Here is a 12,897-nt window from a genome sequence, read left to right as displayed (position 1 = left end):
GTGGAAGAGTCCCAAATCCTTCCCAGGATGATGAAACATAACAAGATACTCAGATTCAAAAGAGGAAGGAAAACATCACATCCTTTATTTCCAAAGAAAATAGTCAAATGAAGCTCCATGTACACAAAGGTATTTGGAGGGAAAACATTCACAGATTTTAATTCAGTTTTACATATTTACAGCAAGATTATGCCACCTTTTTCAACTGTGTTTTCATTTAACAATCACTTTCAGTCAAGTACTGTATAACAACTTTTCAAGTTAGTTCATAATTTAGGAAGGGGACAGATGATAAATCACAAACAGTGTGGGTAGGGTTTCAGTCAGATTTGTGTATGTGTGAATTATGATTACAAAACATTTGCCTGTCTGTATAATTAACATTTACTGTAATCATTACATTTTCCCATAAATTAGCAATATAAATAAACATATGGGGACCTTGAGTAAGCAACTAAAAATCAATACAAGAGACAAAATTTTGTTGCAACTATAATAACAGCATGGGTTACAGCTCGGGGAAAACTATTTTACAAATAATTTAGTCAGCACATACAGAGTGGAGAGACTGGGACATCTTGCTTGTTTAAACCACCTTTAAAACCACATGAGGGAGATTTGGGGAAAGCTGGACATGGTGAAAGTTTTTTCCTGGGCACAGTATAACATGAAGAACTGCATATGTGGATGGGAGGGGGTGTTGCATGCATTCTGGGGTCACTATCTTGTAAATTGAATCTTCTGAACTCCAATTGCCAAGATTCTGAAGAAAACATGAAATTATAAAAGTGTCTCTCTCCCTCAAGCTACTCTCCTATTAATGGCAGACAAGACTTGCTGATTGCTGCTAATGAGAAGAAACACACAATGGGTCTATTTTTTTTTTCCAGAGGTTGTCTTTGAAGGAACAGGAAATATTAACCATACCTTGGTTGTAGCCTTATGATCCCAGGCAAGAATATTGGGATCTTGAGGGGTCCCCAGAGGAAGCTCGAGTGACCTGACTTGGACTGATTGAGTGCATGCCAGAGCTTGGAGAAGCCTACATGCCTGTGTCAGAGCCTGTGCAAAGGGCCCCTCAACATCTGCACACCTCCACAGGCCTTGGACCTGATGTCTCTGCATTACTTTTGTTTTCCCGTAAGCAGGACTTAGCCCTAAAGTTACCAGTTAGTGTGTATGTCTTTTCTTTTTTAACTAAGTTTGATTTTTATCTCTTTAGAAACGCTTTGAAACGAACAGGGCAGAGAGAGTTTGACAGAGAGGAGAACAAATCGCTGACAAAGAACCTTTTACATTTCATCAGCGTTGTTAGGACGACAAGCAAGAATGTCTCAGATAATAACTCTCACTTCAAAGATTTCTCAGCTCAATAGAAAGTGGACCATCCTTTTTATTCAACCACAAGGACTGACACTAAAGAAGACTCCACTGTTTGATTTTTTTTCCACCATGTTTATTTTTCCCCTATTCTCTAGGGTACTTGGATAAAATAAACAACATGACAATTAAGGGAACATGGACTTCTAACTTTCTTGCCATCTTCCCTATCTCCTTGGCCTTGCACTCTTGAGCTCATGCCCAGGGCCAGCCCAGGCCTGAGAGATACCATACACAGCACTCTAGGGAGAAGTAAGTTTTGGTGGGGGGGGGGGCTGCAAGAGACTTCTGGGATAGAGGGGCAGAATGGGTTGGGCTGGGGCCAGAGTGGAAATGACTGAAAGCCACAGTCTGAACTTCTCAGACTCATCCAGGGTGGCTCCCCTGCCCTGCAAGTCTCACTCAAATTCAGGTCTCCACCTTGCTCAAGATGCAGAGAGGTGCATTGCACAGAATCTAGCTTGGCATGCTTACTTGTTAATCTTGTGAGGTTGCCCTAATGTTATTTACTCCTGACCTTGGAGCCTCTTTGAGGGACAGCCAAGATGTGCAGATTCTGTGTGCTGAGTCAGGTTCTTCCTTTTCCTGAAAGCAACCCTGGCACCAAAGCACCCACCTATGTTAGAGTGCAGAGTGAGCACCTAAAACGTCAACAAGGCAGGTCCTAAGGGGGAAGTATATATTGGAGAACGTAGTGACAGTATCAAATGGCGTAAAAGCAAGGGTCAGCGCAAATGTATCTTCATAGAGCATTTGCAATGAAGTGCGTGCCGCCTTTGAAGCGGCCGCTCCCTGAGCGCATTTCCATGGCGAGACCAACTTGGCGTGCTGATGCACCGTCAAACTCACACTTTCAACCCCAAAACTCAACTCTTTGAACAACCCGAGCTTGATTAGACCCTTCTCCTTTTCTTTCCTCTCTTAAAAACCATTTCCTCGCCTTTAGAAACTCGCCCTCTGATCACCGCAGAAAGCAGAAACAAAGAGGGCTGAGCGGCAATTCAAACGGCCTTTTTCTTCTCTCCCATTATTATCCATTTTTATTATGATCGAGAACAAGTGCCCATTCGTGTGGGTTTTGTTTACCGGAAATTAAATGAAAATGATTTAGTCTGCGTCAAACAAAAATATATACTTGTATACACAGAGGGAAAGGCCTGTTAGACGTAAATATTATGTCCTTAATGAAAAGCCTGGATGGGCTCCAGGCTTGGCCTTTCAGGATTTCAGTGCGACTTGCCCATTGCCATAGAAATCCTAACTTACCATGAAGATGCACCGTGGCGAAGAAACATTGCTTTGTGTGCGGGCCCTTTGATGTCACAGGCGCGAGATGTGGGCTCTCAGCTGCGCTGGACGAGATTACCTTAGGAGTAACGCGGTGGACATCTGTAACAAGCAAATGAAAAATTATAGGCGATTAGTGGCCTACCAAACATTGTTGTTTTTATTTTATTATTTTGGATGTGGGTGGAAGGCCAATTGGGTCTAGAAACACAAGAGAAAGAACCTAGTCCAATTTGGGGATCGGAGAATTTTTAAACATTGTCAGAAGACACAAATCTACCACATGCCCTGTGCACGTTGGCCATGGGGCAGGTGTTTCCGGAGGGGAACAAGGTTTGCTGCCAACCCAGCCCTTGTCCAGGCAGCATCTGGGCCCTCTTGTACTGGGGGGAAAGGAGGTTGTAGTCCCCCTTCCACAAGGAGAGATTCACTAAGGATGTGTTGGGAAGATTCTGGTTTTTATTAGGGGTACTTTTAGGTGACTGGAATGGATCTGTGCAAGATTTCCTCCCCTTCTTTTTCTTTCTTTTTTCCCCCTCTAAATCTCAACAAGGATTTCTGGGAAACCCTATTCTAAGGGTGTTAGACTGCAAAATAGGCCCCAATTCCCCGCCCCCCTTGGAAACAGTTGCAAAGACTTTCCCTTCCCCTGCCACCAGCATCTGGTTCTCTTTCTGGGGACTTAGTACCCAGCCCATAAAATACACATTCAGCCCTGGTTGCTTAACTCAGTTGGTTGGAACATCATCCTGATGCAACAAGGTTATGGGTTTGATCCCCAGTCAGGGCACATATAGGAGTCAACCAATGAATGCATAAATAAGTGGAACAACATATTGATGTTTCTCTCCATCTCTCTCTCTCTCTCTCTCTCTCTCTCTCTAATAAATAAATAATACACATTCAATCTAAACCCATTTGGGTATTTGCGTTTAAAACATTTGTTATTGCAGTTCATCTTTTGTCCCCTTCTTCACCTTAAAAAAATCAACATTGTCTGATTTTTGAAAGATCATCACAGAATTGACTGGATTTATATAGACACTGTGGCCTAGGTCGGATACCTGTTTAGTGGAGACCTAGGCTCAGTGACATCATTGTCTCTCTGCACTCCTAGCTCCAAGCAGCCACAAGATTCCATAAGCCAAGGCTAGACAAGGGTAGGAGGTAGAAGGAGAGGATGATTGGTCTGGGGAGACCTCAGAGCACTGAATCCTAAAGCCCCTCTAACACTCTTTTGTCTGAATTTTCCATTGTTTCTACTCACCCCCTATCCCAAGTATATGATGTATATATGAAGCAGACTAGCAGACAGATGTGTCTGTGTGCTTGGGTCAGTTCGGAGGGGAAAGGCATGTGAGTCCCAGCAGTGGTGCTGAAACTCTCTTATCTCTTTTATAGAAGTGCTGGAAATTTTGGGATCTGGAACTTGTGTACTTTTGTTTCAAAAGACAGCTGTAAGGTGAAATTGTAAGGAAGCAAAAGAGGAAGGAAATAGGAGGTAAGAAATACGTGATCCGAACTTTGGTGGAGACTGCAACTGGGAACTGAGAAAGGAGTGGGGCCTGGCAATACAAGTGGCCCAATCCTGAAGGAAAATATTTCCCATTATCTGAACCTCGGGAAGACTTTGTGGTCTTAGTTTTGTCACCTGAAGTTGCGAAGATTGCACATAAATTCTCTTTTGTCCATCTGTTTATCTACCTTCTTTACCCCAACACTGGTTTCATGCTACCAGGTCATGAAGGTGTCTGTGTGGATGTGTGTGTGTGTGGGGGGGGGGCGGTGTTACTGTAGAATAAATAAATAACATATTTACATTCTGCCAGCATATTCAATGACCTCTAACAACCATTAGTAGTGAATTTCCTTCCTTCCTTCCTTCCTTCCTTCCTTCCTTCCTTCCTTCCTTCCTTCCTTCCTTCCTTCCTTCTTGCATTTGATACTTAAAAAGAATACATTCCTTGATTTTAGTAAACTGTACTTTTCTGGTCTCTTTTTCTACCTGTTTGTCCTGCTTCTTCACCTCTTCAAGCCTCAAGAACCAGATCTATAGGAGCAGTCATTGCACCCGAGCAGCAACCGCAGCAGTAGCCCTAATACCACAGGCAGAGGCGGCAAGCGGCAAGGCCAGGTGCTGGCGCCGGACTTGGTGCGGCGGGAACAGTTATAACCCCGCCAGTGCCTTGACACACATACCATTCTCTCAATTCGACGCCCCGCGCCACTACTGCCGCCGAGGAGGCCACCAGGGGCTCGCGGCCAAAGTTCGATGAAAGCGAAAGCGACACAACGGCAGACTGCGTGGCAGAGACGTAGCCAGAGCTAAGAGGCTGCGGTGAGCGCCCGTGCACCTTCATGTGCTTACGCAGCGAGCTGGGGTGCGTGTAGCACTTGTCGCAGCCGCGTACTTTGCACGTGTATGGCTTGTCGCTCGTGTGCACGTGCGAGTGCTTCTTGCGGTCGCTGCTGTTGGCGAAGCGTCGCTCGCAGCCCTCGAACTCGCACCTGAAGGGCTTCTCCCCTGATGGAGGCAATGCAGAGACATTAGTGCATGTGACCCGAGCCTGGCTCGGCCTCAAACCTCCCTAAATTTCTTTTCCATTATTTGGAAAAGAACCTGTAAAGATTTTCAGAAACTTTTGTGCACGGCCCCTTAGGGCTGGTACCTTCTTCCGGGGTCGGAATGCGCCCGCTAAGCTGCCTCCTACAGACCTCCCCCCCACCCTAATCTCCTGCCTAAGCCTGGGGGAGAGGACGGAGGAGGAGCGACGAAGAACCCATCTTAGTTGAGTTTCCATCCTGGAAAATCCTGATCTACTCCGATTGTTTTCCACCAAATTTTCTCCATTCGGAGCCAGAAGCTCCTCTGCCCAGAAAACAGAGTTGACCGAGGAGGTTTTTTCTGCTCAATTTACAATTGCTGTTCCAGCCAAAGTTCCCCGCTCAGAGGACCATCCCGCACACACCCCATCCTGGCCCAAACGGTTTCCTAAAGGAGGTTTAGTGTAAATGTCAAGGCGATGGGATAATTTTAAGAGTGCGCACCCGAGGCACATGACAAGTCCGCAGTGTGGATTCGTGCCGTAGGATAAGGTATTCTGAGCAATGATTCACTTCAGCGGCGATTTTTACAGGAAATGGGAGTTTCCTCCCTCTTCCCTTCGATCCCGAGGGCAAACGTTTAATGGTTCTCAACCTGTGGGTCGCGACCATTGAAAAACACATAGCAGATATTTACATTACTATTCATAACAATAGCAAAATTACAGTTATGAAGTAGCAATGAAAATAATTTTATGGTTGGGGGTCACCACAACATGAGGAACTGTATTAAAGGGTCGCGGCATTAGGAAGGTGGAGAACCACTGGTTTAGCAGCATTCTTCAAATCTTGCCTAAACTGCTCAGGATCCCCCCACTTAAGAGCGCCGTCAATACTACTGTATTACGCTGTTCCTGAGGTTTTCGGGAGACGCTGCCGTGGGCAGCCAGCTCTCCCAGTCCCAATTGGCTGTGTGGTCAACTGACCCTCCCCAGACACCACGCCCGGGATTTGGGCCTAGCAGACCTGAGGTGAAAGGCCTGTGCGTCAGGATCTGCCCGGGCCCAGTGGGATCCGCAGCCTATCTCGCAATCGAACCCTTGAACGTGGAGGCTTCTGTGTGAGCGCAGCTGCTGCGGTCACTACAGGTCCGTTCCCGCGAACCGAAGGCCAGCAGGTAGCGGGGGTAGACCCGCGAGAGACTCGGCTTCCTGGTGCGATGCCCTGTAGAGCCGCGGGAAGGCGCGAGTGCGTATTAGGTTGGAAATACTGGCCGAAGACCGAGCTCCAATCTGGGAGCTCATCGTCGGCTGGATTCGCTAGCCTGTTGGGGAGGAAAATACCCTAAGAAGCCGGAAGCCCAGGTTCCTGCGGAGCTGCTGGCGCTGCGGGAAGGAGGCGAGAAAGTGTACTATAGACACTTTAAGTAATCGGATGTCGCCATGCTCCATGGATAGAGGGAACTGCTCCCAAGCTTCTGGTTGAGAAGAAAGAGGTGCACGGCTGCAGGACTGTTGCCTTTGTGGTCGCTTCTCCCGTGACTCCCAGGAAAGACGGAGAGCTTTGAGGTCAGGTTTAAACAAAGCCCCTATTCTCCATCTTCACCCAGGCTCACGCTGAGCCAGAGGTTTGCGCACCACCCTCGCCTCAGGGCGGCAGAGGTTTGTAAACTCAGAGCTTGGTCCCTGCCCGACCGTTGCTCCCTCCCCCTGAAGGACTATTGGAAGTACAATATAGCAGTGAACGGTGCTAGAATCTGCTATTTCTCGGGACATCGGTACCGTTTTATAAGAATGAATAAAGAGACATGCAAAATGAATCAGTGCCCTTATTTGCCCCTCGTTTTCTTCCCTTTAATTCCTGTATTTGCCAAACTAAAACTTTTCATTTTCTCCCCCAACGCCCCCCAAAAAATATCTAACAAGAACCATGCAATTTAGGACCCTCAAAAGGAAACAAGACTTTCTGAGAAAACAGATTCACCAGGTCCCATACTTCTGACCCCCTGACAACACACACCCCCCCCCACACACACACACACACACACTTATCCCATTTTGTGTGCACCTCTTTGGACATTCACGTAAAACAGAAACAATGATTTCGTCCCAGATGAGGAGCAGAGGCGGATAAAAGCAGGACACTGAAGGTGATACGGGCCTGGAAGTTCCGAGGCCGCTGGGAGGCTAAGAGAAGCGGCGCCCGCGCGCCCGCATGCCCGCATACCCTCGCGGCCTCACCGCGGTTGTTGGAGCCGCCCTGATTTCCCCGTCTAACACTACGTTCCAGCCCCACTCCCACCCACCACCTCCCTCCCACCGTGTCTGGGCTCTGAACCCTGAGAGGGTGGATGTGGAGACGCAGAGTTGTTCCAGAGACTTGCAGTCCTTCCGGAACAGCGGGTCCTGGGGCTGAGTGAAAGGTCCGGAGTTTCCTCCCAGAAGCTCGACTACCAAGAGAGGCCCCTTCTCCAGCCCCGCGCCAGGCCCGCCAGACCAAGTTTGGCAGCGGCAGGGCGGCACGCTAACGCCATTTTCTCGCACTTGTGGCTGTGCGGGGCTGTCCGAGCGTCTCCGCCCGGGCGCAGTCTCTACCTCAGACCTCAGCCCTGCTTCTCCCTGCCCACCGCCTGGGAAGGCGGGGCGAGTCCGTGGCACAGGGGTCCGGGGAAGGGCGTCAGGCGGCGGGGACCGGCCTGAGCGCGGCGGCTCGCCTACAGTTCCCTCGCGGCGGCACCTTTGTTCCGGGACTGCGGGGACCGCCACAACGTGAAACCTTTCTGCTTGGGCCACGGGCAGCCGCATCCCAGGCCAGGCCTGGGATTCAGATCCGGACGAATTTTAACTCCGGGAAGATAATCATTCGCCGCTTCCGCGACTCGAGAAAATGAAACGCCATTAATATTTGAAAAGGCAATTATTTTCCTGTTGAACTGTCTTCATGAATAATTTGTCGTGAGGTCTATTGCCATTTGAGAAACATTTTTGCCCCCGCCCGTCTTTTCATTGCTTAGGAGGGGGCGAGAGAAACGGTGGACCAGGCCCTGCAGGTCTTTTTTAACCCCAGCGGTAATGAATCGGGACTGCCAGTGCAAAGGACGCACTTAGAATTTGGTCCCGGATAGAAAAAACCTGAGCCAGCCCGGGCGCACAGAACTTGCTTCTCGGCTGTAGGTCGATTAAACTAAGAATTTAAACCATTTTCTGCTTCACGGCCTTCAAACAGTAGGCCGGCAGAGTGTGTTTGTTTAGAACTCCCCTGTCATTAAAAATCAGTTCCTCCTCTGGCTCAGGACTGCGTGTCTACCTTTGCGGTGTGGACCGCCAGCTTCTGGAGTAGCCAGCCTGGGCGGTGAACAGTACCTCACTTCTTTCTGCCTCACACCAGGATGAAACTCTGATGGGGAGGAGGCATCCTGGAAACAACTCCAAAAAACCATACGTTTCCAGACGTGCTCCAGAAATAAAGTAGGAAACTAAAAGTGGACTTTGGTGGTCTGGCCTCCGCCTGTGCCATTGTCCTGGCCACGGACCTTTTTCAAGATTGCAGGGTTTGCGAGAGAAGGCGGGATTTAGCAAGACTCGTTCTCGGGCATTGGCAACCAGCCTGGAAGAGTTCTTTGACTCTAATAATTGCCGCTGTTTCCACCAATAATAGAGGTGAGTAAAACAGAGAGCCAGGGAGGAGAAGTGGAGCACCAAGGTGGAACTTTTTTCATACCCTGGTTCTGGCGATTGGGTCCAGTTCTCTCTGCCTCCTCCCCCCAGGAAACAAACAAACACAAAAACAAACAGGAGAGGGGAAATGTTGATTTCTTAAACTAGGAGGGTGAGCAAGAAAACCCTGGCTAACTGGAGTATAAACATGACTGCTAAACTAATTAATGTAACTTCACGGGCTGTTCTGGAAAGTGTGAAAACTTTTTCCTTGCAATTGCACTAATTAGAGATGCTCCTGGCCAGAGAAGTTTGAAAATGCAGTGTAAGGTTGTGGAAACATGAACACTTCCTCCCTTTCCCTGGTTCCTTTCCTGTCTTTTAACTAGAACTGACAGATGTGGTTGACACATGTCCCCATTTCACTTAACAGCTCGGTAAATGACATTTAAGGCAGATGAGTCTCCTTGGATCTCTGCTAAAGCAGAAGAGAGGTTTGTCAATTGTCCCAAGTGTCCAGTTATCAAGGCTCCAAAAGTTAGCCTAGAGACCCCAAATCCTAAAGAAGTAGCCAAGGGCCTGATGACCCCTCAGTTCAGGTGGTGGTCAGGTTGTAAGGCTGGAAGAGTGTTGGCAAAAAAAACCTGGGAAAAAATAAATTATTCCTATATATTTAAGATAGAAAAACAATACGATTTAAATACCTTGAAATCAAACTAAATGGGCAGGGAGCACACATTCACACACTCAGAGATCCAAACACCTTCACCCTTGCCTCCCAGAGCAAAACTCCCTTATTGTCTTCCCCACACTCAGTCTTGGGAACTTCTGTGACTCTAATAGAAGAGCATAATTAATATTTTATGGGCTTGGCTCATGGAAACACCAAATACCACCACCCCCCAACACACACACACACACACACACACACACTCCCAGGATGGACCTCAAGGAAATCCAGCCTGAGGGCCCGGAAGAGGCCCCCTATGTCCCCAGAGGATCTAAATGAGGTAGTGTTGAATACTGACCTGTGTGAGTTCTTTTGTGTATTTTGAGATTTTCTGATCTAGCAAAGACCTTCCCACACCCCGAGAAAGGACAGGGGAAGGGCTTCTCGCCTGTATGAACGCGGATGTGATTTACAAGTTTGTATTTGGCTTTAAAGGGCTTGCCCTGGCGCGGACACTCTTCCCAGAAGCAGATGTGGTTGGCCTGTTCTGGGCCGCCGACGTGCTCCACAGTGACATGCGTGACCAGCTCATGCATGGTGCTGAAAGTTTTGGAGCAGAGTTGCGGGAGCTCGGGGCCATCGACCGCCAGCCACTTGCAGATGAGCTCCTGTTTGATGGGCTGGCGCATGTAACGGAAGAAGGCACCGGGACCCTGGGGCAGAGCGAGGTTCACGGTCAGGTTCATGCTCCCATAGCCATGCAGGGTCCCCGCAGCTGCTAGGGCGTTGCTGTGGGCCACTGGTCCTGGCGAGAAGGCTTCAGGGCGCGCGTTCATTTCTCTGGGGAGCCCCAGTCGCAGGAGTCCGTTCAAAGTGCCTCTGGTGGAGGCCTCGGGAGGCTGTTCGTGAAGGCCAGGGAACACCGAGGGGTTGGAGGCAGCAATGAGCTGGGGCTCATGATGTCCGGAGCTACTACCTGTTGTCAAGACAAATAGCGAGCGTGAGAACAGGTGGCATTAGCTGAGCGTTTCACCTGGCTGGGGTGGATGGGGGGGGGGCATCTAGCCCAGCCTCACTACAGCCTCTGTCTTCAGAGCCCAGACCTGGAGCCAGACAGCGGCGGCAGCAAACCCAATAGGCCACGCGAGGTCCAGTGCCTCCGCCGAGGTCAGGCTGGGCGGCTGTTGGGTAGAGCCCCCAACCGCTCCAAGAGCTTTAGATGGATGGTGGCGGCTCGGCTGGTGGAAGGGGTAGTGGGACACTCAATGCTGAGTCTGTGGGAGATGCTGAGCAGATGGGAGCCCCTAGACTCTGCTCCAGAGAAGTCTGACCTGCTCCCCAAGTATGCTTTGGCGGCCAACAACCCCACCCTGCAGGAGATTGGGGATAAGGGCAGTGGGGATGTTGTAGGTGGTAGTGGTGCTATTGAAGCGCCGGGCCATATGCACTAATTTCAGCGCCCAGGTCCGCTGGGAGTGGGCGGCCTGCATTTAGACTCAGACTCCCCAGAGTTGCCAGAGTCGAGTCGCTCAGGTCACTGTCACCTGACAGTGTGGAAGGGGAAAAAGAACCACAAAACAACTTCTGAAGAGGTTTTTTTTTCTTTCCCTTTAAGTTTTGGATTGTTAATTTACTCCTCCCCGACTGCCCCCCCCCCACTCCATCTTTAAAGCCTACTTGAAACCCGCATGCTACAGAGGCGGCAGCAGAGCGCGTGAGGAAGTGAATAGAGATTGGGGCCCGTCAGGGCTCTCGGAGAGGAACAATCGCCTAGGTCTCCCATTGGCCTGCCATGGTGCCCGATGTCAGAGATGACAGTTCTCGCGCTCGCGGACACACACACACACACACACACACACACACAAAAACGCGCGCTTGCACAACTGCTCCAGCTCCTCCTCTCCCCGCCCCTCCCCTCGCCCCCTATCAGCTCCCAATTCTGCTCCTGCACTCTGACCCAGGCACGGATTCTCTCCTCCTAAGCCTCCCCTTTATCTCCCAAAAGCTGGATAGATATGCTCTTGAAAGTGAGCTGAGCTCGGTAATACCACTGTTCTCCACGACTTTGGGGATGGGTATTGCCTTGCACATGTCCTCGGGGCAGACCTACTGTACCCAATCTTGCCAGGGTTGATAGGCAGCACCTGGACGGCTTCAGTGGTTTGTCTCAGGAGCCATGTGAAAGCGAAGGCGGGACCTAGGGAGGAAAGATGACTGCAGGCCAGATGGCCTGGGGCAAAAGAATACCTAGGCTAGCAGTCCTGGAGCCTAATTTTATTTTCTTGATTTCTCCGAAATTCACTCTCTCTCTCTCTCTCTCTCTCTCTCTCTCTCTCTTCTCCCAAGCCCAGACCACACTATGCCTTCCAACACGTATCCTTCCTTCTCCCCTCCCTTGCTCTCTTCTTCCCACTTAACCTTGGCGGTTCCCCCTCCAGTGCCTAGCGCTCTCACAGACTGGTGAAACCCAGAATCCAGTCCTGGCCAGAGCCAGGAGTGAGTAGGAGGAGTTGATGACCTGGAGAGGCTGACTTCAAACCCACACAGCCCTCCTGAGAGGGGCTAAAGAACTTCTCAGCCATAAATCACAGCACCCGTCAGGTGGACTGGCCAAAGAAAAAAGGGTAGCATGGCAAAAAGGAACATTTCCTCACTCTTCCATTTCCTTACTCTCCTAGGTCTCCCTCCTTGAGCTCTGTAGACCCTGACGCCAAATGGAGCCTTTGAGAAAGGGTAGATTTAGGGATCAATTCCACTCTCAGCTCCCACCACTTGTTGCCTGTTGCCAGAGTCATTGCCTCCTTCCTTGCTTGTCTTTAGGGTTCTGATAAGAGTAGAGGCCATGTTAAGAGTAGAGGTTAGGCTGTGAGAGGACTGTGGCTTCCTGGCCTTTGGGTTATACAGTCTTGGGGTGGGGGTGTGAGGTGGAAAAAAAAAAAAACACCCTTCAAGTCTGGGCAAAGGGGTTGAAAGTATCCTTTGTTTGTGTCAACCCACTAGTTAGGATGAGCTACATCACCTGGCGATGTAAAGGGCTGCTGGCTTCTACCCCTGTCTTGGTCTCCAGCCAAAAATGCCAGCCTAAGTACTTGGGCTTCTCTGGTAGCCATAGAAAGCACCCAAACGCTGAGAAAAGGGTTTTTTAAGAGATGTTTTAAAGATTGGGTAAAAATTCCCATACCCGTAGCAGAGGTGAGAAGTTTGGACAGATTACTATGAACTCTGATGAAGGTTTTTTGAGTTGTCTCACCCATTTCCAGCAGCAAGAACCATTATACATTCCCTGGTCAGTATAAATAAGGATTTCTTTTAAATTTTAAAAATAATTTACTTATTTATAATGGTTAGCAGGTTCTTTGA

General features: G+C 49.3%; 1 protein-coding gene across 2 annotated transcripts in view; it reads right to left on the bottom strand.

Moving 5' to 3' along the window:
• Positions 1-306: 306 nt before the first annotated feature.
• Positions 307-12,897, bottom strand: part of ZIC4 (Zic family member 4) — a 22,153-nt gene continuing 9,562 nt past the window's right edge. The window contains exons 3-6 of one of the 2 annotated variants that reach the window (XR_001513138.1): positions 9,896-10,513; positions 4,867-5,191; positions 2,647-2,769; positions 307-763 (exon numbers count right to left, since the gene is read on the bottom strand). Coding sequence is in view for 1 of the 2 variants with exons in the window: in XM_006759459.2 (XP_006759522.2) it covers position 2,769; positions 4,867-5,191; positions 9,896-10,513 (944 nt within the window). In the remaining variant the exon portion in view is untranslated. Of the gene's footprint in view, positions 2,770-4,866; positions 5,192-9,895; positions 10,514-12,897 lie in introns of both variants that reach the window. The other variant, XM_006759459.2, reaches the window with a different exon arrangement.

Source organism: Myotis davidii, unplaced genomic scaffold (assembly GCF_000327345.1).
Source record: "Myotis davidii unplaced genomic scaffold, ASM32734v1 scaffold1756, whole genome shotgun sequence".
NCBI classification, from domain to species: domain Eukaryota; kingdom Metazoa; phylum Chordata; class Mammalia; order Chiroptera; family Vespertilionidae; genus Myotis; species Myotis davidii.
This window is presented reverse-complemented; position numbering and strand designations above follow the sequence as displayed.